This window comes from Pleuronectes platessa, chromosome 9 (assembly GCF_947347685.1).
Source record: "Pleuronectes platessa chromosome 9, fPlePla1.1, whole genome shotgun sequence".
NCBI lineage: Eukaryota > Metazoa > Chordata > Actinopteri > Pleuronectiformes > Pleuronectidae > Pleuronectes > Pleuronectes platessa.
This window is the reverse complement of record NC_070634.1, coordinates 16,077,325-16,103,199: the sequence shown is the minus strand read 5'-3', so window position 1 is coordinate 16,103,199 and position 25,875 is coordinate 16,077,325. Positions and strand designations below refer to the sequence as shown.

At 43.9% G+C, this 25,875-nt stretch overlaps 1 protein-coding gene across 1 annotated transcript in view; it reads left to right on the top strand.

Moving 5' to 3' along the window:
- The first annotated feature begins 2,678 nt into the window (after nt 1–2,678).
- The window catches only part of obscna (obscurin, cytoskeletal calmodulin and titin-interacting RhoGEF a), a 38,389-nt gene continuing 15,192 nt past the window's right edge, over nt 2,679–25,875 (top strand). Inside the window, 47 exon segments of the mRNA XM_053430734.1 lie at nt 2,679–2,718; nt 2,834–3,100; nt 3,755–3,916; nt 4,093–4,197; nt 4,300–4,566; nt 4,818–5,087; nt 5,307–5,573; nt 5,685–5,948; nt 6,047–6,313; nt 6,509–6,778; nt 6,897–7,163; nt 7,313–7,579; nt 8,018–8,290; nt 8,381–8,644; nt 8,739–9,005; nt 9,543–9,809; nt 9,902–10,171; nt 10,267–10,533; nt 10,617–10,892; nt 11,148–11,414; nt 11,518–11,544; nt 12,203–12,469; nt 13,046–13,312; nt 13,394–13,660; nt 13,793–14,059; nt 14,157–14,423; nt 14,708–14,974; nt 15,239–15,508; nt 15,683–15,961; nt 16,087–16,344; nt 16,484–16,750; nt 17,023–17,289; nt 17,469–17,735; nt 17,980–18,246; nt 18,502–19,242; nt 19,508–19,774; nt 20,020–20,415; nt 20,463–20,810; nt 20,939–21,205; nt 21,461–21,727; nt 21,930–22,196; nt 22,409–22,675; nt 22,859–24,982; nt 25,091–25,163; nt 25,250–25,344; nt 25,435–25,547; nt 25,635–25,835. Coding sequence (XP_053286709.1) covers nt 2,679–2,718; nt 2,834–3,100; nt 3,755–3,916; nt 4,093–4,197; nt 4,300–4,566; nt 4,818–5,087; nt 5,307–5,573; nt 5,685–5,948; nt 6,047–6,313; nt 6,509–6,778; nt 6,897–7,163; nt 7,313–7,579; nt 8,018–8,290; nt 8,381–8,644; nt 8,739–9,005; nt 9,543–9,809; nt 9,902–10,171; nt 10,267–10,533; nt 10,617–10,892; nt 11,148–11,414; nt 11,518–11,544; nt 12,203–12,469; nt 13,046–13,312; nt 13,394–13,660; nt 13,793–14,059; nt 14,157–14,423; nt 14,708–14,974; nt 15,239–15,508; nt 15,683–15,961; nt 16,087–16,344; nt 16,484–16,750; nt 17,023–17,289; nt 17,469–17,735; nt 17,980–18,246; nt 18,502–19,242; nt 19,508–19,774; nt 20,020–20,415; nt 20,463–20,810; nt 20,939–21,205; nt 21,461–21,727; nt 21,930–22,196; nt 22,409–22,675; nt 22,859–24,982; nt 25,091–25,163; nt 25,250–25,344; nt 25,435–25,547; nt 25,635–25,835 — 13,794 coding nt within the window.

Sequence of the window (25,875 nt, the reverse complement as noted above, 5' to 3'; positions counted from 1 at the left end):
AGTGCTTTTTTGGCAACACAGTCTGGGCTTATTAGTAGATGACAACAGTAGGTGCATGTTTGACCGTATGTGTTGAAAACATTCCTACATTATTTCATTATGCCTGCTGTCAGATGTTGAGAGTCTGGACCAGAGGAAATGTGACACACAGGACAGGGGGGGGGGCGGGTTTTTCCAAACACAGATCCAGAGGCTTAGGTGGACTGTTCAGCTGTTTTGTCGAGTTCTAAATTCTCTCAACACATCCTCACATTGCCTTGGTTCCTTTAACATGTCGCTATTTTTAGGTCATGTGCACCATCAATAGGATGCTGCACACGTGAAGGGCCCACATTTCAAGATGGCAGGTTGATCTGAGAGTCATCTTCAATCTCCCAGGACATGATTTAAAAAATTTGTCTTCAAGCAACACAACACCCTTTTTAAAAATACTGAATGAACATAGAACCAAAAAGTGTGTTCAAACTTGCTGTTTCTTCCATTCCACTCAAATGTCAAAGAAAATCTATATTGTAATAAACATGCTGCTGGAGAAAAAGCTAAACTGTTTTTCTTCTGTGGGTCACCAAAGCCCTCTCGGTGACGACAGGTTGTTTTGTGTGCCCCAGCAGGACTGCACAGAGATAATCCTGTCGGTAGAGTTTCACTGGTCTTAAGGAGGGCTCTGTGGCACATGCAGCTGTCTGTCAAAATGAGGGGAGCACAATGCTGTGCAGTGCTGGCTTTGTTCTGTTTGGATGGCTGGGTGAGGGAACCCCACAAACTCAAACACCCTATAAATTACCAATGATGTAATTGTAACTGAAGAAGGACGAGCTAGAGCTGGGTTTATTGGCATAAACCAGCTCTCTAGGTAAAACAGACTTTTGGATTTGCAGTGGAGAGCTGCTGATGTTTTTTTCAATCTGATATCATTTGAACACTTGTTATAAAGATCTTCATCCACTTTGTTACTTGTTCCATTTTTTAGGTATTTGTCTCTTTAATTTGTATGACCTCTCAACATAAGCAGTGCTTAGTAGATTCACAGACTTTGATCACTTTAACCTGAGGATTAGGACACTAATGAATAGGCTTCTCAGAAGGCTGTGTGATTAAACTGAATCAGCTGTATACTGTGTAGACTTCTCTACTCCTGTCTATGGACAAACACATTTAGATCTTGAGCAACCGAGTATAATCGCCTTGCAGTTGTATTATTGGTACAATTTGAAGACTGAAAGACAGATTTGAGATATTATGCTCAAGAGGCCAAAAACATGTTTAGTGAGGCCACAATGACCTGGACCTTTGTCCTTTGACCACACAATCCAATCAGCTCATCTTTCAGCCCAGATGAACATTTGTACCAAATCTGAGGAAATTCCCTCAAGGCGTTCTTGAGATGTTGCATTCAAAAAACTAACAACACACAAGAAAACCATCAAACACACCAAGCCCATTGTCTACATTTGATGGTTTTTGGTGCTTTCATTGATGCTGATCATGAGTCGCCTCACGCCATTACAGCCAAAGCTATCTTTGCCCTCATACTGACAGAAGGCTATTTTGGAGGTTAGTATGTGGGAAGAGATATGTCAGCTGTTCAGCACTACGCTCCATCACAGCAAAAAAAAAAAAAAAAAAAAGGGGAGAGAGAGAGAGAGAGAGAGAGAGAGAGAGAGAGAGAGAGAGAGCTACAGGCAGTCTGTTCTTGGGACTGAGATGCAGTTCACAGACATAGGTATGTTCTCCCTTGGATAAACGATTGTTGTTAATCTTATTATCTTAAAGGCTTTGTGAGGAAAAAGTCAAGACCGGGACAGATCTGCTGCCATGGATGTTTTATCCAGCTGTTTTTTCAGGTGAAGGTGTCATCACTGGTGCAACAAGAGGACATGCAAGGATACTTTCTCTCTAGAAAACTTTTGTTTGGATGAAGGTGGGTATATTACCTCAAGGCATCTGGTTTGTTCTTATGTTTTAGTTTTTTATATTATTGTTTTGCTTTGTTTGCATATTTAATAGAAGCAAACTTTTCACTATTGATTGAATATGGTATGATTGGAAGTTTTTATTTAGTTGAGTCCGGGTTTGGAATTTGGATTTCATTAGACGTCATAACGCAATCGCCCAAAAGAAGCAATTAAGATAATTGTTTGCAAATCGAGGGTCACTCTGTGACGCACTAGTAAATGTGATTTTCAGCTGATGATTATTTTCCGAGAAGTACCCTACACGTCCGCTGAAACGTGTTTCATGATCTCAAATATCATATCTATCAGAGCTTGCAGCCTGATGAAGGTGGCATCACAGCTGAGTCTATATTGGTGGTGCTGAGCTCAGTCAAGTGAAGTGACAGAAATTACTCTGCTCGTTATGACAGTGAAGGACTGGTATGCCATCACAGGGATCAACCACACGACAGTGTTGCCATGCGTATCCATTTTGATAGGCTAGCGTTGGCACTTTAGATGTGAAAGTTATGTCATTAGTTATGTGATTGTGTATCTGCAGAGTTTACCCAATGAAGTTGAGTGCCCAAAAGTGTGAATGAGGTGTGAGGAAGATGGTAGCTTCATGGCAGAGAGACATTACCTAATGTGTATTTTTAAAATCTAATAATTTGTGGTTTGCCTTGTGTGATTGCTGCATCAAAAAGTTAAGATTTAATTATCACGCAGAGAAGCACAGGAGACATGGGAGACAACATACCTGGAGGAATAGTCGCAGCTGCAAGTAAGTTCACTTCTCATGCTCATGTTTATGTTCTTGCAATGGGAGCCTTTACATCTCTAATGTTGTGTGTGTGTGTGTGTGTCTGGTTGTGTGTGTGTGTTTGTGTGTGTGTCAGAGAACCGGCTGCAGGTGGTGAAGGGTTTGGAGGATGTGGAGGTGTCTGAGTGTGAGAGCTGCTCCTTTGAGGTGACCCTCAACCTGGCCTACATCGAGGGCGTGTGGAGCAGGGATGGGATGCAACTCAAGTCCAAGCCCAACTGTCGCATCAGCAGGCACGGGAAGAAACATTCCCTCATACTGAACAGGGCGGCTCTGGGAGATGCAGGCCTGTTCTCTTTCCAGGCTAATGGCATTCAGACCTCAGGCCAACTCAGTGTCAGAGGTGAGATAACTCAACTCTGTCCCTCGTCTGAGAGGGTCAAGTCCAGGTCAATGCAAAGACGTGCACATGTCTATGACCCAATTGAAATGATGTGAAAGCCTTATTGTATGTCTGATCATTCAAAGCAGGCAATGGTCTAATTCACCTAAAGGGAAAACACAGATGACGTAATCTGATTACTTTGGAGATCCCCAGACCGTCTAGCTTCCTCAAGCCCCACCAGCAGGTTGACTTTTTGTAACACTTTGAATAGTACTGGACAGTAGAGTCTCATCACCTTTATAAATTAACAAACAAAAGACATTATTGTCATGTCTAGAAAGTAGGCAAGGACCCAAATGGAGATGCCACATGGGAGTTCTAGAAAACAGTCTTTAAAGTAATAACAAGACACAAGTGAAACTAATAAAGGCAGGGTAAGTAATCAGAAAAGGTGGAAAAGCAGACAGGAAGTACGAGACACACAAAAAAAAGTTTCAAAGTAAAACAGGATATAAAGAACCCTAACTGTAAACAAAGATATACCTTATATCCAAATTCAATCCGTGAATATTTCTGGGGTATCAAAGGGAGATGTGACAAGCCGATGCACAAAGTCCTGTCTGAGTTGCTTTTAACAGAGTTTATTGTCATGATTTGGATTTCTTTTGGCAGCTAGGGACATCAACATAGTGAAGGAGCTGGAAGATGTTGACACAATTGAGCGTCAACCCGTGAACTTCATGTGTGAGGTCAATCAGGTGGATGTGGATGGTCGTTGGCACCGAAATGACAGCAGGATCCGATCTGGGCACAACATCAAGATCAGACACCAGGGCAAGTGACCAAGCATTTCGGCTCAATAGTGACTCAATACGCCTCAGTACCCCACTCTGACAAAAGGTTGCATTTGATTTGTAACTTCTAGGGCCGATCCTAGGTGTCAATATTTACATAAAAAAGAAATAAAAACTTGTGTAGAAAAATAACATTTTCCTTGGATCTGTGTGCAGATAAAACTCACACCCTGGTCTTTGAGTCAGTCAGGCCAGAGCACGCTGGAGAGATCAGATTCACTGCTGAGCGTGTGTCATCCTATGCAACTCTCACAGTTAGAGGTGGGCCACCGGACGTGACTACATAACATGAAATTATAGAGGAAATAGTGTCCAACACGTTTTAGTCACTTTGGGTTTACAGCCTTTTCTTTGCCTCCTCAGAGCTCCCGGTCCAAATAGTGCGCCCTCTAAGGGTGAAGATTGCAATGTACCACCACCGGGGTCTGCTGGAGTGTCAGGTGTCACGACCCAATGCTCAGGTCAGGTGGTACAAGAACAGGAAGGAGCTCGTGTCCAGTAAGAAGTACCAACTGATCAGCCAAGATGTCTACAGGCAACTGACCATCGACGACATCTGCTCCTCGGATGAAGACACTTACACCTGTGATGCCGGAGATGATACGACCTCGTGTCAGCTTCTGGTGGAGGGTGAGATGCTTGTTGTCACGTTACCATAGCAGTCACAGCTTTAACTTTATGGCCGGGTTTATGTTTTGCATTCTTGTAGCATCACTTTTCCAAGTTATACCTATCAGAAAAAAGAAAAACACTTAAAAATAACATGTTTTCATGTGAATGTGTTTCTTATGTGATCTAATATTTTTCTGAGGCAGTATTATTAATGTAATGTAAGACATTGCATCAGTAGTGTGTAATGTGTATCATGGCTATGCATGCAGAGCAGGCTATCCGCATAGTGCGGGGGCTGAGCTCAGTGGAGGTGATGGAGCCGATGCCAGCACTGTTCCAGGCGGTGACCAGTCTGAAGTCTGGGAGGCCTCCACGATGGACCCTGAACGGTGAGGTGCTGGAGTCGTGTGCAGCGGTGAACATCGACAGGGACGGCAACCTCCACAGTCTCTGCCTCACCTCCACGGACAGCTCCATGTCTGGCCCCGTGGTCTTTGTAGCAGGCAAGAGTCGCTCCAATGCTCAGCTCACTGTGACGGGTGAGTATCTCAGACTCTCTGAGCATAAAGCTCTAGGGAAACAGTTTATAGGTTGTCATAGAATATTGAGTCATTTAATAAATAAGTTATGAAGTATCTACTCAGTGTTTTAGACCTCCAAGGGACCTTATCACTACCATCTCTTCAGTGTGATCCTGATGAGAAACATGGATCGAGTGAATGGACCTTAAAATATCTCTTTTCATTTCCCCCTTGCAGAGCGACCTCTTCAGGTTGTTCACCACCTGGACGATGCAAAGGTGAAGGAGAACAGCTCTGTGACTCTGAGCTGTCAGTTTGCTCCTTCTCCCCGGGTGGTGCGGTGGTTTAAAGGTCGCACTGCTCTGAAGACCACAAACAAGTACAGCATGAAGAGAGACGGGAAACGAGCAGAGCTGACCATCCATGGCCTGACTGGGATGGACGGAGGGCAGTATCGCTGCTTGGCTGGAGGTTCACAGAGCACAGCACATGTTACAGTAGAAGGTATGATGGATGGATGGATGGATGGATGGATGGAGAGAATGGATTTTCAGATTGTTGTCCTACTGCAACTATATGTTGTTCTTCATATAATTCGTCGTCTTTGTGATGTAGTGCGCACGCTCAAGCTGGTCAAACACCTCGAGCCAGTGGAAATTGAGGAGGAGGGTTTTGCCACCTTCTCATGTGAGCTCAACTACGTGGTCGCCAACGTGGAGTGGCTCGTCAACAATGTCCGGATCTACTCCAGTGCCATCAACAGGATCCAGCACATGGGCACAATGCATAGCCTCACAGTGAAGAAGCTGCAGCCTCAGCAGAGCAGGGTCACCTTCAAAGCAGGCCTTCTTTCTGAGACTACAATCTTAAAGGTCAAAGGTCGGCTGAGTAAATGATCAGATGTCTTGTATTGTTGATTTCTTAGAAATATAGGAGCCCCATTAATAATATAAAATAATGTTACCCTTTGGCTCCAGCACGTCCGGCAGTGTTCCTGAGGTCTCTGGAGGATGCAGTAGGAGAAGAGCTGGGAGAGGTCTGTCTGCAGTGTGAGATTTCCAAAGAGACAGTGACCCCTGTTTGGAGAAAGGATGGTATGGTCCTGACGGCGGATGATAAACATGAACTGCTCCAGTTCGGGAGGTCCATGGTACTGATCATCCATTCACTCAGCAAAGATGATGCTGGACACTACACCTGTGACCTGGGGACCAGCCAGACCAAGGCTAAAGTCACAGTACATGGTGAGAACCAGGGAAAGGGATGTTTGTAATTTTCGGAAGCGCTCTTTACCTTGAAAATCAAGTACTCACATTGAGTCGTCTGTTAATCGGTAACCTCAGGTGAAATTGTATAATACTAAGATGTTGATAGTGTTTTAATTTTTTAATGGTGTCAAGTGTTTCTCTTTGCCACTGTGTGATTTCATGTATTTACAGACTTGCACATCACCATTGTTCATCGTATGAAGACAACCTCTGTCCTGGAGGGTGAAAGCTGCAACTTTGAGTGTCTCCTTTCTCACAATCTCGACGATGAGGCTTCCTGGACAATCAATGGCCAGGTGGTGGTCACCAACAGCCGTATCCAGGTTATCAACAACGGCCACAAGTATGAGATGACCATAAGAGATGCCATGCTCTCTGATGCCGGAGACGTGGTCTTTACGATTAAAGACCTCAGCTGTAGAACCATGCTTTTTGTTAAAGGTGAATACCTGGCTGTTTTAGATCAAATCATCAACAGTTTTATATGATTGTGTATGTGAGTATACCTGTCTCTTTTAAGAGAATCATGTTTGTAAGTGTTTGCATTACCCTCCTTCAGAGAAACCAGTGCACATCTTCAGGGACCTGCTGAACGTGAAGGCGGTGCCAGGCGAGGACGCTGAGCTGAGCTGTGAAATCACCAAACCAGAGGTCCCCATCCGTTGGCTAAAAAATGGTCATCTGATCAGACAGAGCCCGAAGTACGAGATGAGTGTGGAGAAGAACTTGGCGCGGCTGGTGATCAGGAACACCACCATCAGAGACTCTGGAGAGTACTGCTGTGAGGCTGAGGGCGTTGCCACCCGTGCTAAGCTGGAGGTTCGAGGTAAGTGAGAGTGTTTAAACTTACAGTAGTGTTTGTTATTTTAGTGTTTTGCAAATCAGTGCTACTATCCAATGTCCCATTTAGCATTGTAAATGGTGATCCACAGCAAAGGTTTCTCTTAATTGTATGAACTTCACTGTGCCTCACAGAACTCCAGCACACGTTTGCGAGGGAGTTGAGGGACGCGCGAGCAGAGGAAAAAGCCAAAGTGACCCTTGAGTGTGAGACCAGGCAGCCAGCCAAACGTGTGATCTGGTTGAAGGGAATGGTGGAGCTGAGGTCTGGAAGGAAGTACGTCCTCAGGCAGAAGGGAGTGCTGCTGTCTCTGACCATCTCCTGTCTGGACAAATCGGACACGGATATTTACACGTGTGACGTCGGCACCATGCAGAGCCGGGCACAGCTGACCGTGCAGGGTGAGAACATGGGAACACACGGCAGTGCATCACTGTGGTTTAGAGATGATCTTGTACAGTAAGCTTTGACGGTATGGCAGTTTGTTTATCAATTCACAAAGTAAATACTAAACAATAAAATGAAGGAATACACATCCACAGGCGTTACAGAGCTGAGAGTTTAATAATCAGAAATACGATAGAATTTGCAGAAATCAAATTAATAACATAATAATAAACAAATTAATTAGCTACTTACTTACTGTATATTTAATTCTTGAATTCCAGGGCCTCTGTTATTCTATTAATATGTAAAATGCATAAAACCCAAATATATTCAATATTGTATGTCACCAGTTTTATCATTATTTAGTATGGATGTTGATTGAAGCCTCTAGTATCTACTGTCCATGATGTCGAGTAGGATTTTGACTCTTCTTTGTCCTCTGTGTAACTCAGGCCAAAAGGTTTTGATTCTGGATGAACTAGAGGACGTTGAGTGTCTGGAAGGTGACACAGTCACATTCAGATGTCGAATCTGTCCCAGCGACTACATTGGGGTTAAATGGTACCTGGATGAGACTCTGCTGTACACCAATGAGCTCAATGAGATCCAGATGGTGCCCGGAGGCTACAACATGCTCACATTTAAACAGCTCGCCCGTAAAGACACCGGCACTATTTCCTTCTCGGCAGGGGACAAAAGATCGTACGCCTCACTGCTTGTAAGAGGTGAGGCTCGGTGTGAATGGAGTTTTAATATGTGCTTTCATGTCACACTCCATTTGGTCTTGACTAGGTTTCATCTCTTTGTGCTCCCAGAGAGGCGTCCCACCATCATTAAAGCACTGGAGGACTGTGAGGCTATAGAAGGAGGTGGTTTGGTTTTGTCCTGCGTGACCTCGAAGCCGTGTCACATCCTGTGGTACAAAGATGGCTGCCTGATGTGGAGCTCCTCCAGATACTCTGCCAGTCGCTCGGGCTGCGAGGCTCGACTGACGTTTCGGGAGGTGTGCAACAATGATGCTGGGGTGTACGAGTGCAGTGCAGGTTCTGTTACCACTAGAGCTGTTGTAACTGTCAAAGGTATGAACCGAATTGTAAAAGGACTGTAGATACAAGGCTTTCACTATTGAGAGCCTATTCCAATATATTAAGAAATGTCTGTCGTCTGTTGTAGCCATTCCTGCAGAGTTCACCAAGACCCTGAAAGCTGTGGAGGCCAACGAAGGAGAGACTGTGACCCTGACCTGTGAGTACTCTCTGCCGGGGGTTCAGGTCATCTGGAGGAAAGGCTTTGAGAGCATCAGGCATGGAGACAAGTATGTGATGAAACAGAGAAGGACAATCAACTCTATAACCATCAAAGCCCTGAAGCCCGAGGACTCGGGAGAATATACATGTCAGTGCCGTGATCACCGCACAACGGCCAGTGTCAAAGTGCTCGGTAAGAACCATGAAACCCAAATCACAATCTTAAATTTAAGTTATTCATTAGAATAGTCTGTCACAATCACTTTTTTCTTTGATTGCTTTGTCTATTTTCAGTAAGAAGGTTAGTAAAGTAAATCAGATATTCAACAAATAACTCTTCTACATCTGAGCTCAAGTTGTATTCATGAGTGATGACTCAATACCAATTGTGTTTAAAGGGGCCGTGCTGATTGTTGACATAAGGCAGAGCTCACCTAGAATAATTTTGATTGATCACAAACAGAAAATAGACACTCAGTAGAGCACATACCTCCACCAAGGCCCAACAGTCCCCTTGAAATATAGTTGCATCATACTTCAGACGCTCATGTCCCTGATTGGTTTCATCAAGATAGATTCATTATTTATGGGAAAATGGTGACTCTGTTGGGAAATGGCCACACCAAAACTCTTCCAAATGTTATCCAGACTCACACCAAAATATAAATCCCTGATTCATTCCAAATCCTTCCACCGAACCATGTGTGTCACGTCACTTTTTGCTTTCCAGCTATTCCCATTTCATTCATACAACAACTGAGGAACACGCAGGCAGAGGAGGGCAACAATGTGACATTGCGCTGTGAGCTCTCCAAACCTGTGATTACATTTGAGTGGAGGAAAGGAGATGAGCTGTTGAAGAACGGGATCAAGTTCCAGATCAAGAGGAGGGAGACCACACTGGAGCTTCTGATCTGGAAGACTGTGCACGAGGACAGTGGGGTCTACAGCTGTGTGTGTGCTGATCAGATGACATCGGCCACCGTCAAAATCACTGGTATGACGTCATTTTACAATAGGCCGACAAATAAAAGTGTATGTTTATAAATAATTATTGATCTAAATCTATTGTTATTTATGATTCCTCAGCTCTCCCAGTCACATTCAAGCAGAAGCTGAGGAACGTGCTGATCGAGGAGGGCAACACCGCGACGTTCCGCTGTGAGCTGTCTAAGCCTGGTCACACTGTGGAGTGGAGGAAGAGGGGGGAAGATCTCCTCAGGAACGGAGAGAAATATCACATACGGCAGAGAGACATGCTGATTGAACTGAGGATCCTCGATGTGACGCCTGACGACAGCGACATCTACACATGCATCTGTGGAAACATAGAGACGACTGCAACTCTGACTGTAAATGGTAGGTGTCTATTAAAACTATTCTAATAAGAAAATAGCATAATCAAATATACACAGATACGTCGTAGTTCAATTATTTACTTCCTTTCCATTTAGCTCTACCCATCACCTTCAAGCAAAAGCTGAAGAACCTCCAAGTTGAGGAAGGCAACAACATCACGTTGTGTTGTGAGATCTCTAAACCTGGAGTCCCGGCGGAGTGGAGGCTCGGAGGAGAAGAGCTAGAGAACGGAGAGAAGTACCAGATGAAGCAGAGGGACAGAGCTCTGGAGTTGACCATCAGAGAAGCTGTGCCAGAGGACAGTGGTGTATACACCTGTGTGTGCAGAGATCAGAGGACGAAGGCCACTGTTAAAGTTATCGGTACGCTCACTGTGTGATCTCCTTCACAGACTCGTCTTCATCTGCTTTGTATGTTTAAACCGCGTCTGTGCTTGGTTCCACAGGTGTTCCTGCCACATTTAAAGTCAGCCTGAAGAGCCAGGAGGCTGAAGAGGGGAGCGGTGTGACGTTACGCTGTGAGCTGTCCAAGAAGGGCGTCCTGCTGCAGTGGCAGAGAGACGGTCAGGTGCTTTCTGAGGAGATGTCTCGAGGGAGGTATCAGATGAAAGTGGAAGGAAAGACGGCTATGTTGACCATACTCAGTGTCCAGCCAGGGGACGCAGGGAAATACAGCTGCATCATGGGGGACGAGAAAACCACAGCTGAAGTCAAAGTGAAACGTAAGTTTGAAGCACATCTCATCCGTATTTGCACGTTAACGTACTGAGAGATATCAGTTCCATAAAATTGCCAGATTTCTTTCATCAAGATCCCATGAATTACTCCCTGGAAAACATTTTGAAAAACACTCTTAGTGAGTAAGTGTGGAAGAGGCCTCTGCATAGGCTCATTCTATTTAAGTTACAATTCACTACTTTCTTACTCATTGAGTAAAGAAAACGTAAGAGTGACTAAGAGAATGACTCCTACGACAGCACAACCTGTGACCTTCAAGCGAGAGATCCAGCGTCTGGTGGCGAAGGAAGGGGACAGCGGCGTTTTCTGCTGTGAGCTCAACAAACCTGGAGCTCCAGTGGAGTGGAGGAAAGGCAGAGCTGTCCTGAAGCCCGGACAGAAGTATGAAATGAAGCAAGAGGGACGTCTCACTAAACTGGTTATCAACAGTATAGAGGAGAGTGATGCTGGGAAATACACCTGCCAGACTAAAGACTCCCAGTCAACTGCTGAGCTAACCGTGCAAGGTGAGACATGTTCTTGTCAACAAATGCTCCCTGAAACTTTAAAATCCAGACTTTTAAGTTTATCCTTTTCTCTTGTTGTACTTTTTTCCAATGTGTCCAACAGAATCCCATGAGCGCAGGCGTCAAAGAGGTCAGCTTAATAAAAACAACATAGTTTCATTTAGACTAGTTTTATAGTCATCCAGTCTGAAGTCTGACAATGGAAAGTAATCTTCCAAGATCACATGACTCAGTGACTCATATCATATCTATATCATTTAGACAATAGTTTGTAATTCATCCATTCTCAGCAGTTCTGTAACTAAATAAAACTATTATATCATGTAGATTTTCATTATGTAACTCATCACTGATAATCATTATATTATAGTATCATATATTGTATTATAATACAATACTTTATGGTTTATATTACAATCCATAATTTATTGTTTTATAAACTTTTAACAGTGTACACTGTTCATTTTAAATGTAATAGTTTATTCATGAGCATTACTTGTTTTGTAGGCATACCTGACTAATGCAATATGATGATATATGTATTCTGTTAATTCTAGTTCTACATAACTAGACTATTGTTAACAGGTTTTTATTTTGGGAGTCATTTATTTTGACTGGTTTTTCATCCATACATTTTTTGTCTCTAGATTGTGCCCCTTTGTAAACTGTACCATTAAACAACTACCAAAATGTAGTTTGGGTAGTTTATTGACTTAACACTAATTCGATCATCAAATCTACTTGTACATGTATTTAAAGCTATTTTTCTGGTTCTCGGTTGTTGGCAGATTTACCACCAAGTTTCAAGATGCCACTCGTCAACCAGGAGGTGACGGAGGGCAACAGTGTGGTTCTGCACTGTGAGCTCAACAAACCTGCCCCGTCAGTGGAGTGGACGAGAGGAGGTGAGCCGCTGAAGAACGGAGACAAGTATCAGATGAGGAAGAAGGAGCTCCAGGTGGAGATGAAGATTGTGGACCTTAGTCTGGACGACATGGGAGATTATACCTGTTTGTGTGGTGACCAGAGCACAACAGCCAGGATTCTGGTGAATGGTGAGTACAGTGGAGAATACATTTAGTTTATTTTGTGCTTTTGCCTGTACTTGACCATATGGTAATTAAGAAATTACTGGGATTAAACCTATTTTATGTATTCATACTATACACTGAATAAACTGTTTGATCAAATATATCAGTACGGCACGGTTATATAGCAAGTTGTTATTTGTTTAGAACAAATGTGCCACAGTGGAGCTAATCATTTAATAATTCTGAGTTAAATTGAATAACAATTTGATAAAAATATTCAATATATATAAATATCATATTTTATCCCCTGCACTTGGCAGAGTTTTGAACCAGATGGCTTCTGGCGTCTATCTTTGCAGCTTTTACATTTCTGTTATTGCTGTTTGATTTTTGGTGTTTTGTTTGCATTTACTCAAAAGAAAATAGAGGGTACGATGCAGAAAATATATATAATATATATATAAATATAAAATGCATCACGTTTTTCCTACAATAACTATGTAATTTACCGTAACTTAGACCTATCCATCAGAAACAGTGAGTAAGACATATATCAATCAACATGTTTTAATCATTCAGATGTTTTATTTCCCTCTCTAGAGCAGCCCATCAAATTCCTTCAAGAACTGAAAAATATCCAGGTGCAGGAGGGTAACGGGGTGACACTGTGCTGTGAGCTCTCCAAACCGGACACTCCTGTGCAGTGGAAGAAAGGAGACAGTTTGTTGACCGGCGGAGAGAAATACCAGATGAAGCAGAACGGCCCCACGCTGGAGCTGCTCATCAGGAAAAGCCTGCCTGAGGACAGTGGCACATACAGCTGTGTTTGTGAAGACATGAAAACCACCGCCACCATCATCATCACTGGTTAGAGGCATGACACATTATAGCACAGGATGATGCTTTGATAATTTGCACGTCCTCTAATGTGCTTCTCAATTTCCTCAGCGATTCCGGTGACTTTCAAACAGAAGCTGAAGAACCAGGAAGCCGTGGAGGAGGGCAGCGTGATGCTGCGCTGTGAGCTGTCTAAACCAGGAGTCCCAGTGGAGTGGTGGAGGGATGCTCAGCTTCTGAAGGAGGGAGACAAATATCAGATGAAGCAAGAGGGCAGGATGGCGGAGATGCTGATTAGAAATGTAACCCTCGCAGACTCAGGGGAGTACTGCTGCTCTGTTGGCACTGTGGTGACTTCAGCTGACATCAAAGTAAGAGGTAGGCTTCACCCCAACCAAGACTCTTCTGTATCTGAGCCACAGTAAGATAGACTTGGTATATCATTGGACATAAGAAATCTGATTATTTCTACTTTTGGATTCTGTTTAAATTGCTGTTCTTCTTTCTCAGTGCTCCCTGTAACATTTACACAAGAGGTTGAGAATTTGGAAGTGAAGGAAGGGGACAGTGGAGTTTTCTGCTGTGAGCTCTCCAAACTTGGAGCTCCAGTGGACTGGAGGAAAGGCCGAGTTGTCCTCAAACCTGGGTACAAATATGAGATGAAGCAGCAGGGACGTCGCACAGAACTGATCATCAACAACGTGGAGGAGAGCGATGCTGGGAAATACACCTGCAAGACTAAAGACAGCCAATCAGCTGCTGAGCTCGCTGTCAAAGGTAAGACCAAGAATCTGAAAATATGATTCAGTAAAGAACTGCTCTGAAGTAACTTTCAGAGAAAATGACCACTGATGATGGGTCTACTCTCTCCCAGCTCCTCCCATCACGTTCAAGATGAAGTTAAAGAGCTTGCAGGTGGAGGAGGAGAGCAGTGTGACATTGAGCTGTGAGTTATCTAAACCTGGCCTCGCTGCAGAGTGGAGGAAAGGAGAGGAGCGTCTGAAGAATAATTTCAAATATCAGATCAAAAGTCGAAACAGCATCATGGAGCTGACCATCAAAAACTCACAGCTGGAGGACAGTGGACTCTACAGCTGTGTCTATGGCGATGCCAAGACTACAGCCAATGTTACCATTACACGTAAGGGAGCGCTGCATGCAAATATGTTTATAAAAGATGTTGAATCCTTTTTAGAAATTAAGAAATTCATAATATTTAGGTTTTAAAACTATGCATTTAGATTAAAACAGTGCAAAAGCCGGAAACATTATCTTTGAATGAAAACAGTGATAAAAATACCACTAACCAAGCAGCTATATTTTGTGTTTTTTATGTAAGAATTTGTGTCTTCTAGGTAGACAAAATGGTGAAATAATTGAAAATAGATGAAATTGTATAAAAACACTTTTACCATGTACCCACAGCGATTCCCCTCACTTTTAAAATGGGTCTGAAGAACCAGGAGGCCTCTGAAGGGGGCAACGTGTCCCTGCACTGTGAGCTGTCCAGGGTCGGGGTGCCTGTGCAGTGGTGGAAGGCCGAGGATCAGCTCTCTCAAGGCGGGCGGTATCGGATGATGCTGAAAGGAAATGTAGCCGAGATGCACATCAAAAACGTCCAGCCGGAGGACGTGGGACAGTACAGCTGTGTCTTTGGAGAGCAGAAGACAACGGCTGAAGTGAATGTGCGAGGTATTTGAAATGCTCCTATTTTGTGTTTCTTGCACACTGCTACTGTTAACACCTGACATATCATTCTGTGGGCTAAATATAAACCCTGGATTCACTTAACATCAAACCTATTCCACATACTTTTGCTGACTAAATTGCATTAAAGTCCACTTGTTTAGTTCAGTAGGTGAGGTCAGTGTTTCTATGATAATTCAGTCAGTGTGTACTGTTTGGAGTTCAAATCCCACGTCTTCAACATAACACATCCTGTTTGTCTATTATCAGCGGCCGCATCAGTGTTCTTTGAGAAGGAGCTGGAGAACAAAGTGGTAATGGAGGGGAAACCTGTGCTGATGTCTTGTGAAGTTTCCAACGCTAATGTCCCCGTCACCTGGAAGAGGGACAACATTGTGCTGGAGGAAGGAGGGCGATGCATTCTGAAGAAGAACGGCCCCACGCACTCTCTGGAGATCAGGAAATTGCTTCTGGAAGATGCTGGAGAGTACTGCTGCATCACCAGAGGCAAGAGGACCACTGCCAAGCTGGTCGTGAGGGGTAGGTGATCGATGGAAATTCATCCCTCATTCTCATACATTTGGCTTATTCATTCACATTGCAAGAAGTGTCGCATGAAAAGAACTAACAGGCTGTTCTCATCTAACTCATGGAAAGCATATCAGATTCCGTCTCTAAAAATCCAGCTGTATATAGCTGCCTCTTCCTCCCTAGAGCGCGTGCGGATTGTAACCGGGCTGCAGGACGTGACGGTGACAGCAGGGGAGGATGCAGTGTTTGTGTGTGAGCTGAGCCATGCTGATGTGAGTGAAGGTGTCTGGTGGCTCGGATCCAGCCCCCTGCAGAGCAATGAGATGAACCAGATGACGTGCCGGGGTCGAGAGCACCGACTGGTCCTCACCATGACAACACCGGAGGAAACGGGCACGGTGGCGTTTGTGATTGGGGAAGAGCGGACCTCTGCCTGTCTGCTAGTGGTCGCTAAGCCCAAAGGTGAGAAGACACATGGGCACAAATAAAGTTTGCATTGATTACTTTCATCTGCAATTTCGCACATATGAAATACAATATTAGAAACTCAGTGTATCTCCTTTATTTCATGTGATTTCACATTGTAGTTTTATTCGAGGAGAAGCCACAAGACGTTGTGATCATGGAAGGAGAGACAGCCACCTTGTCCTGCACGATCTCTGACTTTACCTCCACTGTTATCTGGAGACGGAACCACATTCCCCTGAGCAACAGTGATAAATATGACTTACGTAAACAGGGAAAAGTCAACCTACTGGTTATCTGTGACGTGGAGCCTCTTGATACTGGCATATACTCCTGTGATACAGGAGACATGCAGAGCAGTGCCAAACTCAGCGTTACAGGTAAAATCTAACTAATTATGCCATTGGAATGCTTATTGTTATAACTGCTTAATTACATTACATAAAATTACACTATGAACTACTACATCTTATTACTTCAAATGTCTGCAACCCTGTTCTTTTTCTCAAATTTTCCCAGAGCTCCCTCCATTCTTCCAGGAGGAACTGCAGAGTGTGGAAGCAACAGAGGGAGGTTCGGCCTCGCTGTTCTGTGAGCTGTCTAAACTGGGAGTGCCGATTCAGTGGAAGAAGAACAGGCTGCCGCTGAGATCCAGCAGGAAGTACGAGATGAAGCAGGACGGCTGCCTACTACAGCTGCACATCAAGGAGCTCAGACTCGAGGACAGTGGCAGCTACTCATGTGAGGCAGGAAGTGTAGAGACCACTGCGGCGGTGACAGTGAAAGGTGAGAGAAGCTGGATCTGTGCATTGCATGTATTTTTCAGATTTCTGTGTCATTGTGTTTTGGAACATTACATTTTTGCATCAAGGCAGTTTCCACCCTTATAATCCAAAATGCTACTTTATGAATATATGTTAGTCAAGCTGACATATAGCATCAAGTATGTCAACACCTACATTCCTTCAATAGTCTGAAACTGCTTTGAAAAGAAAATATTACACGTATCTCACAGATTGTAAAGATGTCAAATCTTTGTCATCATCCTTTTTTCCCAGAGCTGCCGCCATTCTTCAAGAAAGAGCTGAGAAGAGTGGAGGCTGAGGAGGGACGAGCAGCCTCCTTGTGCTGTGAGCTGTCTAAACCTGGAGTGTCAGTGCAGTGGAAGAAGAGCACCCTACCACTTAGGGCCAGCAGGAAGTACGAGATGGAACAAGATGGCTGCCTCCTTTATCTTCAGATCAAGGAGCTCACACCTGAGGACAGTGGCAGATACACATGTCAAGCAGGAAGTGCAGAGACCACTGCGACTGTGACAGTGAAAGGTGCATTTGAAGACTCATATGGCAAATATCACAGTGTCGGCGATATCTAAATCAATTAAGTTATTCAGTTATTTATTGTCCTTATCTGAATTAAGATATGAAGTGATATTGGGCAAAACACTTCAGACAAATAAGCCACAAAAAACACAACATAATCCATTACTTCTTATCCGTCTCAGAGCTCCCACCATTTTTCATAGAGGAACTGCAAAATGTGAGGGCAGAGGAGGGATGTTCTGCCTCCCTGTGCTGTGAGGTGTCTAAACCTGGGCTGTCAGTGCAATGGAAGAAGAACAAGCTGCCATTGAGAGCTGGCAGGAAGTATGAGATGAAACAAGATGGCTGCCTCCTCCAGCTGCAGATCAAGGAGCTCAACCCTGAGGACAGTGGCAGCTACACATGTCAAACAGGAAGTGTAGAGACCACTGCGACTGTGACAGTGAAAGGTGAGGGTGCATTTGGAAATCCAAAAGTTTTTCGGTGTCAGAAAGCTCTAAATTGTGAAAGACTAAACCCTAGAATATTTCAAATAACTGAATGTGCTATCCATTGCACCAATATTTCCCAGTGGAGAAAAAATCCCTAATTTATTACAAATATTCTCTAAATCTTATTTAGCCTTAAATTGAGAATATCTCAAATGCTTGTTCTCATGCTAAAATTCTCTAAATACTAAACTATATTTCCCAGAGATCCAACCATTCTTCAATGAAGAATTACATAATGTGGAGGCAGAGGAGGGAGGTACAGCCTCACTGTGCTGTGAGGTGTCCAAACCGGGGCTGTCAGTGCAATGGAAGAAGAACAAACTTCCACTGAGAGCAAACAGGAAGTATGAGATGAATCAAGACGGCTGCCTCCTCCAGCTGCACATAAAGGATCTCAAACCCGAGGACAGTGGCAGCTACACATGTCAAGCAGGAAGTGTAGAGACCACTGCGACTGTGACAGTGAAAGGTGTGTCAGCATTTGGAAATTGAAAAGTTTGAAGGTGTCAGAAAGCTCTAAATCGTGAAAGATTAAACACACTAGTAAAATTCAAATCATTGATAATCTGAATTTGCTGAAGCTCAGAATTTCCCAGTGGAGCAAAAATCACTCATTTACCGCAAATATTTTCTACATATAATTTGGACATAACTTGAAAATGTCTCAAATGGTAGTTCTCATATAATGTTCTGAAACTATCTAATACTTTATTGTATTTCGCAGAGATCCAACCATTTTTCAATACAGAATTGCAGAATGTGGAGGCAGAGGAAGGAGGTACAGCCTCACTGTGCTGTGAGGTGTCCAAACCTGAGCTGTCAGTGCAATGGAAGAAGAACAGATTGCCACTAAGAGCAAACAGAAAGTATGACATGAAACAAGATGGCAGCCTCCTCCAGCTATACATAAAGGATCTCAAACCTGAGGACAGTGGCAGCTACACATGTCAAACAGGAAGTGTGGAGACCAGTGCAACTGTGTCAGTGAAAGGTGAGTGTGCATTAGTGGACTGACTGTATCAGGACATTCATTTTAACAATGGTTTCCTACATAAACTATATTATGAACCCACCAACCTAATAGGAAGCCTGGAGAAAAAAAACTAAGGTTTTCAAAAATGTCGGTTCCACTGAGGTTTAAAGCTTCATCCAATTTTACAGATGTTCGATGCAGTTTATTCTTGCTTCTTGTTTCCAGAACTCCCTCCATCTTTCAAGACAGACTTACAGAGTATGGAGGCTGAGGAGGGAGATGCAGTCACCCTGTCCTGTGAAGTATCTAAACCTGGTCTGCTAGTGCAATGGAAGAAGAACAGACTATCACTGAGAGCCAGCAGGAAGTACAAGATGAAGCAGGATGGCTGCCTCATTGAGCTCCACATAGAGGAGGTCAAACCTGAGGACAGTGGCAGCTACACATGTCAAGTAGGAGCTACAGAGACATCTGCAACCGTGACAGTGAAGGGTGAGGGAATTTGACCAATGAGAAAATATTTTAGTATTTGCTCTGGGAACTTTTAACATCATAATAAAAATGTAGTTTTTTAGTTTGCCTCAAGTTTCTAGAAGGTGTGGTGATGAGATAACATCAATTCACCATTTGTATTGCAGCCTGGTTGAAAAACTCCTGATAATGTCTGCATATGCATTTGTTATATCTCAGGCAATCTATTATCAAATTAAACCTAAGATGCATAATGTTAATTTTTTCTTCCTTACCCATTTTGCAGAGCTTCCTCTATTCTTCAACAAAGAATTACAAAGTGTTGAAGCTGAGGAGGGAGGTGCAGCTTCCCTGTCCTGTGAGGTGTCTAAACCTGAAGTGTCAGTGCAGTGGAAGAAGAACAATCTGCCACTGAGAGCCAACAGGAAGTATGAGATAGAACAAGATGGCTGCCTCCTCTACCTGCACATCAAGGAGCTCAAACCTGAGGACAGTGGCAGCTACACGTGTCAAACAGGAAGTGTAGAGACCACTGCGACAGTGACAGTAAAAGGTGTGTGCTTTTGAGTGGTGTAGTGTAATTAATCTACAACTCTCTGTGATATCAGGGTGTACTTCATCAAAGTTTCAAAAACTTAACTATTATCGTGTGAATTATCTTAAACTCAATACATTTTCCACTGTAGCAAATTCTCCTTAAATGTAAGCGAAATCGCACCATAAAAACTAAATGTATGTCAAGATTTCATTTGGCATTCCATGAATAATGTCTTGTTCTTCTCTGTGGTGCATACCTAGAGCTGCTGCCATTCTTCCACAGGAAATTAAAAAATGTGGAGGCAGAGGAGGGAAGTACAGCCTCCTTGTCCTGTGAGGTGTCGAAACCTGAGGTGTCAGTGCAATGGAAGAAGAACAATCTGCCACTGAGAGCAAACAGGAAGTATGAGATTAAACAAGATGGCTGCCTCCTTCACCTGCACATCAAGGAGCTCAAACCTGAGGACAGCGGCAGCTACACATGTCAAACAGGAAGTGTAGAGACCACCGCAACTGTTACTGTCAAAGGTGTGTGCAATTTGGCAATGTGCAACAAAATATTACCATATCAACAATACTCTCAGGCCACAGAGAAGTAATCTTATTGTAATTTAAATTCTGTTTTGTGAGGGATTCAAGTTTCTGGGAATAATCTTAGTTCAAACAAAGGAATTGGTACCCGTCCGCCATGTAAAGACATGTAGGGAGACACATCTGGAAATGTCTTAGGCACAATTTCAATGATGTTAATACACTGTCCCCCTCTTTCTGACAATGTTTCACAGAGCTTACCCCATTCTTCAAGAAGGACTTGCAGAGTACGGAGGCTGAGGAGGGAGGTAAAGTCTCCCTTTCCTGTGAAGTGTCTAAACCTGGTCTGTCAGTGCAGTGGAAGAAGAACAATCTGCCACTCAGAGCAAACAGGAAGTATGAGATGAAACAAGATGGCTGCCTCCTCCATCTGCATATCAAGGATCTCAGACCTGACGACAGTGGCAGCTATGCATGTCAAGCAGGAAGTGTAGAGACCACCGCAAGTGTAACTGTCAAAGGTGTGACTGCATTTCCATAACGCTAACTGTTTCAGGAATTTTTTTGGTTACAGCTGCATATGATATCTTTTACTGTTGTCTTTATCTTACCTGGACTGTTTTATAAGCCCCCAAATGTTTGTCCCCAGAACTCCCTCCATTCTTCAATCAAGAATTACTTAATGTGGAGGCAGAGGAGGGAGGTACAGCCTCACTGTCCTGTGAGGTGTCCAAACCTGGGCTGTCAATGCAATGGAAGAAGAACAAACTTCCACTGAGAGCAAACAGGAAGTATGAGATGAAACAAGACGGTTGCTTCCTCCAGCTGCACATAAAGGAGCTCAAACCCGAGGACAGTGGCAGCTACACATGTGAAGCAGAAAGTGTAGCATCCATTGCGTCTGTGAGAGTGAAAGGTGAGGGTGCATTTGGAAATCAAAAAGTGTTATGGTGTCAGAAAGCTCTAAATTGGGAAAGATTAATCCCACTAGTAAATTGGAAATCATTGTTCATCTGAATTTAGTGAAGCTCAGTATTTCCCAGTGGAGCAGAAACCACTCATTTATCGCAAATATTTTATGCATCTTATTTAGCCTTAACTTGAGAATGTCACAAATGCCATTTCTCATGTCATTTTCTGAAACTATCTAATACTTCATTGTATTTCCCAGAGATCCAACCATTTTTCAATACAGAATTACAGAATGTGGAGGCTGAAGAGGGAGGTACAGCCTCACTGGGCTGTGAGGTGTCCAAACCTGGGCTGTCAGTGCAATGGAAGAAGAACAATCGGCCACTTAGAGCAAACAGAAAGTATGATATGAAACAAGATGGCTGCCTCCTCCAGCTGAACATAAATGATCTCAAACCTGAGGACAGTGGCTGGTACACCTGTGAAGCAGGAAGTGTAGAGACCAGTGCAACTGTAACAGTTAAAGGTGAGTGTGCATTAGGATTGTGACCGTATCAGAACATTCATTTTATTAAGGGTTTCTTACTTAAACTGCATTATAACCCCTCCAATTTAGAATATAGGAAGCCTGGAGAAAAAAACTTCAGTTTAAAATTGTTTTGGTTTCCACTGAGGTTCATCCACTTCACAAATGTTTGATGCAGTTTTTTCTTGCTTTTCCCCCCCAGAACTCCCTCCATTCTTCAAAAAGGACTTACAAAGTATGGAGGCTGAGGAGGGAGGTGCAGTATCCCTCTCCTGTGAGGTATCTAAACATGTGCTGTCAGTGCAATGGAAGAAGGACAGACTGCAGCTAACAGCCAGCAGGAAGTACAAGATGAAGCAGGATGGCTGCCTCCTCGAGCTCCACGTTGAAGCGCTCAAACCTGAGGACAGTGGCAGCTACACATGTCAAGCAGGCAGTGCAGAGACGACGGCAGCTGTGACAGTGAAAGGTGTGTGCTTGTCAGGGTGTATGTACATGATACATTTTATTCCATCTTCTCTCAAACTCTAGCAGATAGGAGTTGTATACTTAAATGTGGTTGTGTGAAATGCCTGGAGCCCACACAATCGGCCACATACAGTGTAGGCTAAATCCAACCATGAAATCCACCTTATCTGGCATTGTCTCAAGTCATATTTTGCTTTCTTCTACCCCATCTAGAGCTGCCTCCATTCTTCAAGAAAGACTTAGTAAATGTGGAGGCTGAGGAGGGAGGTGCAGCTTCCTTATCCTGTGAGGTGTCGAAGCCTGGAGTGTCGGTGCAATGGAGGAAGAACAATCTGCCACTGAGAGCAAACAGGAAGTATGAGATGAAACAAGATGGCTGCCTCCTCTGTCTGCAGATCAAGGAGCTCAAACCTGAGGACAGTGGCAGCTACACATGTCAAACAGGAAGTGTGGAGACCACTGCAAATGTGACAGTGAAAGGTGAGTGGATCGGGAACAAATTAAGTTGGCATAATTTTTTACCAGCTTCCACCACACATACTGTTGTTAAAAAAAATGTCTCATTCTTTTGCAAAGTGCTACAATCTACTCCACCAAAGACAGAGCCTCCCACGCTACAACCTCGGGTAAAAGGCTTTGTTTCAAAAACAACTCCTTCTTCAGAGAATGAGAATTCTGGTCTCCCAGAGGCCAAACCTGTTCCTCCTGAGCCCAAAAAGAGAGCTAACAGGAAAGCATCTATTACAAATTCAGAAAAAGATGTTGAGCCATTGATGGATCTGAAAAAGTCTCTGGGGGAGAATAAAGAAGACCAAAAGGGAAACCACGTTGTGAAATCTATGGAGAACGATTTTGATAGTGTGCACAATACAACACAACATGAGAAGAATGAGGAGAAAGCGGATAAGTCTGTGAGTTTACTGGAGACGGATATCCGGCCGGTCGAAGAGCCAGGAAGATCTATGGAATCAGAAACGGAAGTGTTGCTTGAACAGAAACAACCCAGAAGGAATTCAGAGGACGCAGTTCAAGCCGATCTTCAATTACGTCAGTCAGAGAGGATTCTGGGTGACGCTGTGGTTGAACAGACAAAGCCGGTATTAATGTATCAGGAAAGGGAAGGTGGTGTTGGGCCGAGCTTAAAACAACCAGGAAAGCCTTCAGAGGTAATAACTGTGGTTGAGAAGAAGTCGAAACCTCCAGGAATAATCCAGTGGAAAGACGGTGAGGAAGAGCCTGTGAAGCAGCCAGAAGGGTTAATGGGGAAAGAAACAAAGCAACATGTGAAGTCTACAATGAAGGAAGGTGACGAGACAGAAGAGGAACCTTTAAAACCACCAGTCAGATCTAAAGCAAAGACAGCAGAGAGAAAACAATCATCTGCGTTTGTTGTGAATAAAACTGAGGAGGTAATTCCCCATGCATTAGACACAATTGTAAACGATTCACAGAAAGACCACGAACAGAGAGAGAGTTTAAAACAACAAGAGGCAGGAAGAGAAAAAAAGCCACTGGTGCAGGTTCCTGTAATTCGCTTGGACAAAGCTTCATTAGAACAACAGGAAAAACCTTCAGAAAGAGAGGCTGAGGCTCCAAGACCACCTGTGAGGATAAAAAGTAAAGCAAAGGGAGGAACAGAGAGACAACTATCAAGGGACACAGAGACAGATCACGAAGGACAAGAGCTAACAGGAGGTGTAGCGAAAATAAAGGATGATCAGCCAATAAGGCAGTCAGAAAGACCTGTGGTTAAAGAGGTCAAAGAGAAGCCCAGATTTGAGAGGAAACTGTCAGTAACAACAGACACTAAGACGGACGAGAAAATCAGGCAGCCCGTGAAAGCTTCAGAGAAAGACGAAAACACCAAACAGACGATAAAACAACCGGTGAAACCCATTAGAAAGGAAACTGGAGCTGACAAGGAAATTAAATTGGCAGTCGAGCCCACGAGAAGGGAGGAAGGGCCACAGACGATGAAGAAGCTGGAGGATGTTCCCCTTCTCTACATTTCTGAGGATGAAACTTTCTTAGAGGCTTTGACCGAGATACCGGTGAACCACAGCAAGATCCATCCCATTGCTTCTGTTACTGAGGGATCAAACCAATCCTCTAGTCCTCCTCCGATTAATGTCCCCCAGAAGACGCCACCATCCGAGGAGGCTTCACCAGAGTTCGACATCAGCGTGGAGGATGAGCCACAATTGCAAGAGGCTGCAGTTAAGATCCAGGCTGCATTTAAAGGATTCAAAGCCCGCAAAGATATGCGACCTGTCTTTAAAGAGGTGTTCAAGAACCAGAGTGCAGATGTTCATAGCACACTCACTCTAGTGTGTGTTGTGGAAGGGAAACCCAGCACAGTGCGCTGGCTGAGAAAAGCTACAGAAATCACTAATGACCACCGCTGCCGTTCTAGAACCACAGCAAATGGCGACTGCACGCTGGTGATCAAGAACCTGACCACGAGTGACAGTGGAATCTATACGTGTGAGGTGGTGAATAAGTTTGGTGTAACCTCCTACAATGGAAACGTCACAGTAGTGCAGCCTCAGCAACCTGCTCCTGAAGCCCAGAAGACTGTACACCCACCGCTTGCAGCGATAACTCCTCTGCAACTTGCAGCACCGACGCCCCAGAGTCCAGGACCGATTCCAACTGCAGCTACAGATGCTGCGAACTATGTAGAAAGTGTGAGCGTCTCTCTGTGGGAGGCCTACAACCTGACGGAGCAGGATTTACCAATGGGTCTGCAAGAAAGGAGAGGATCATCTCTTATTGCTGCCAGCTCCAGTGAGTAATTCGACTATACCCTATCTATCGCTTATAGACGTGTATGGTCAATTTGCTTGGCCACCTATTTACACTACATAACATATGACTTTTCTTTGCGTTCACCAGTGTCGAGTCCGTCTGATTATGACACAGCTCCTGATATAATGGAACCTGTTGAGACTAGTCCTGCTGTTCCAAGGTGAGAGTGTAGAAGAAATGGTTTTCATCACATATTTTATTGCTAATCATGTATTTTGTGCTCATACAAATATAATATTATCACAGGGAAGAACCAATTGCAGAAGACCAAGTATCTCCAAAGGTTGATAAAGAAGAGATAGCTGCTCCACAACCTCCTAAGCAACTGCTGAAGGTCATAGGTAAGAAATGTTGAGTGTTCATCTTTCCACTTCCACACCAATGGTTTCCAGTCAGGTACACTAGAGCTGTCTTTACTGTCGTATTTGTAGGGGCTCCTGATGGCAAAATGAGGATACAATCTCCAAAGCACCATCGTGCCCACACACCCTTAGCTAGTACCGTCTCTGGATCAGAATCAGAAGGTGAAGAGGACAGCAGAGAGGTACTTTTGCATGTTTTGCTATATGTTGCATCTATACACTATATTTATTGACCAATATGATATAAAACATGCTTTTTTCCCCCTCAGACGTTTGAAATGTATGTGGCTCGAGCGGACTGCAGTCCTAACAATGGGAATAAGGACAGTTTTATTCTGAAGGAGGGTCAGTTTGTGGAGGTGCTGGACTCTGTTCACCCTGACAGGTGGCTGGTGAGGACCAAGCCCACCAAAACTAGCCCCGCTCGACAAGGATGGGTGTGTCCAGCCTATCTGGAGAAGAAGAGAAGGGTAGGATGTGCAAATCGAGAACTTTAGCCTGCTGAATTCT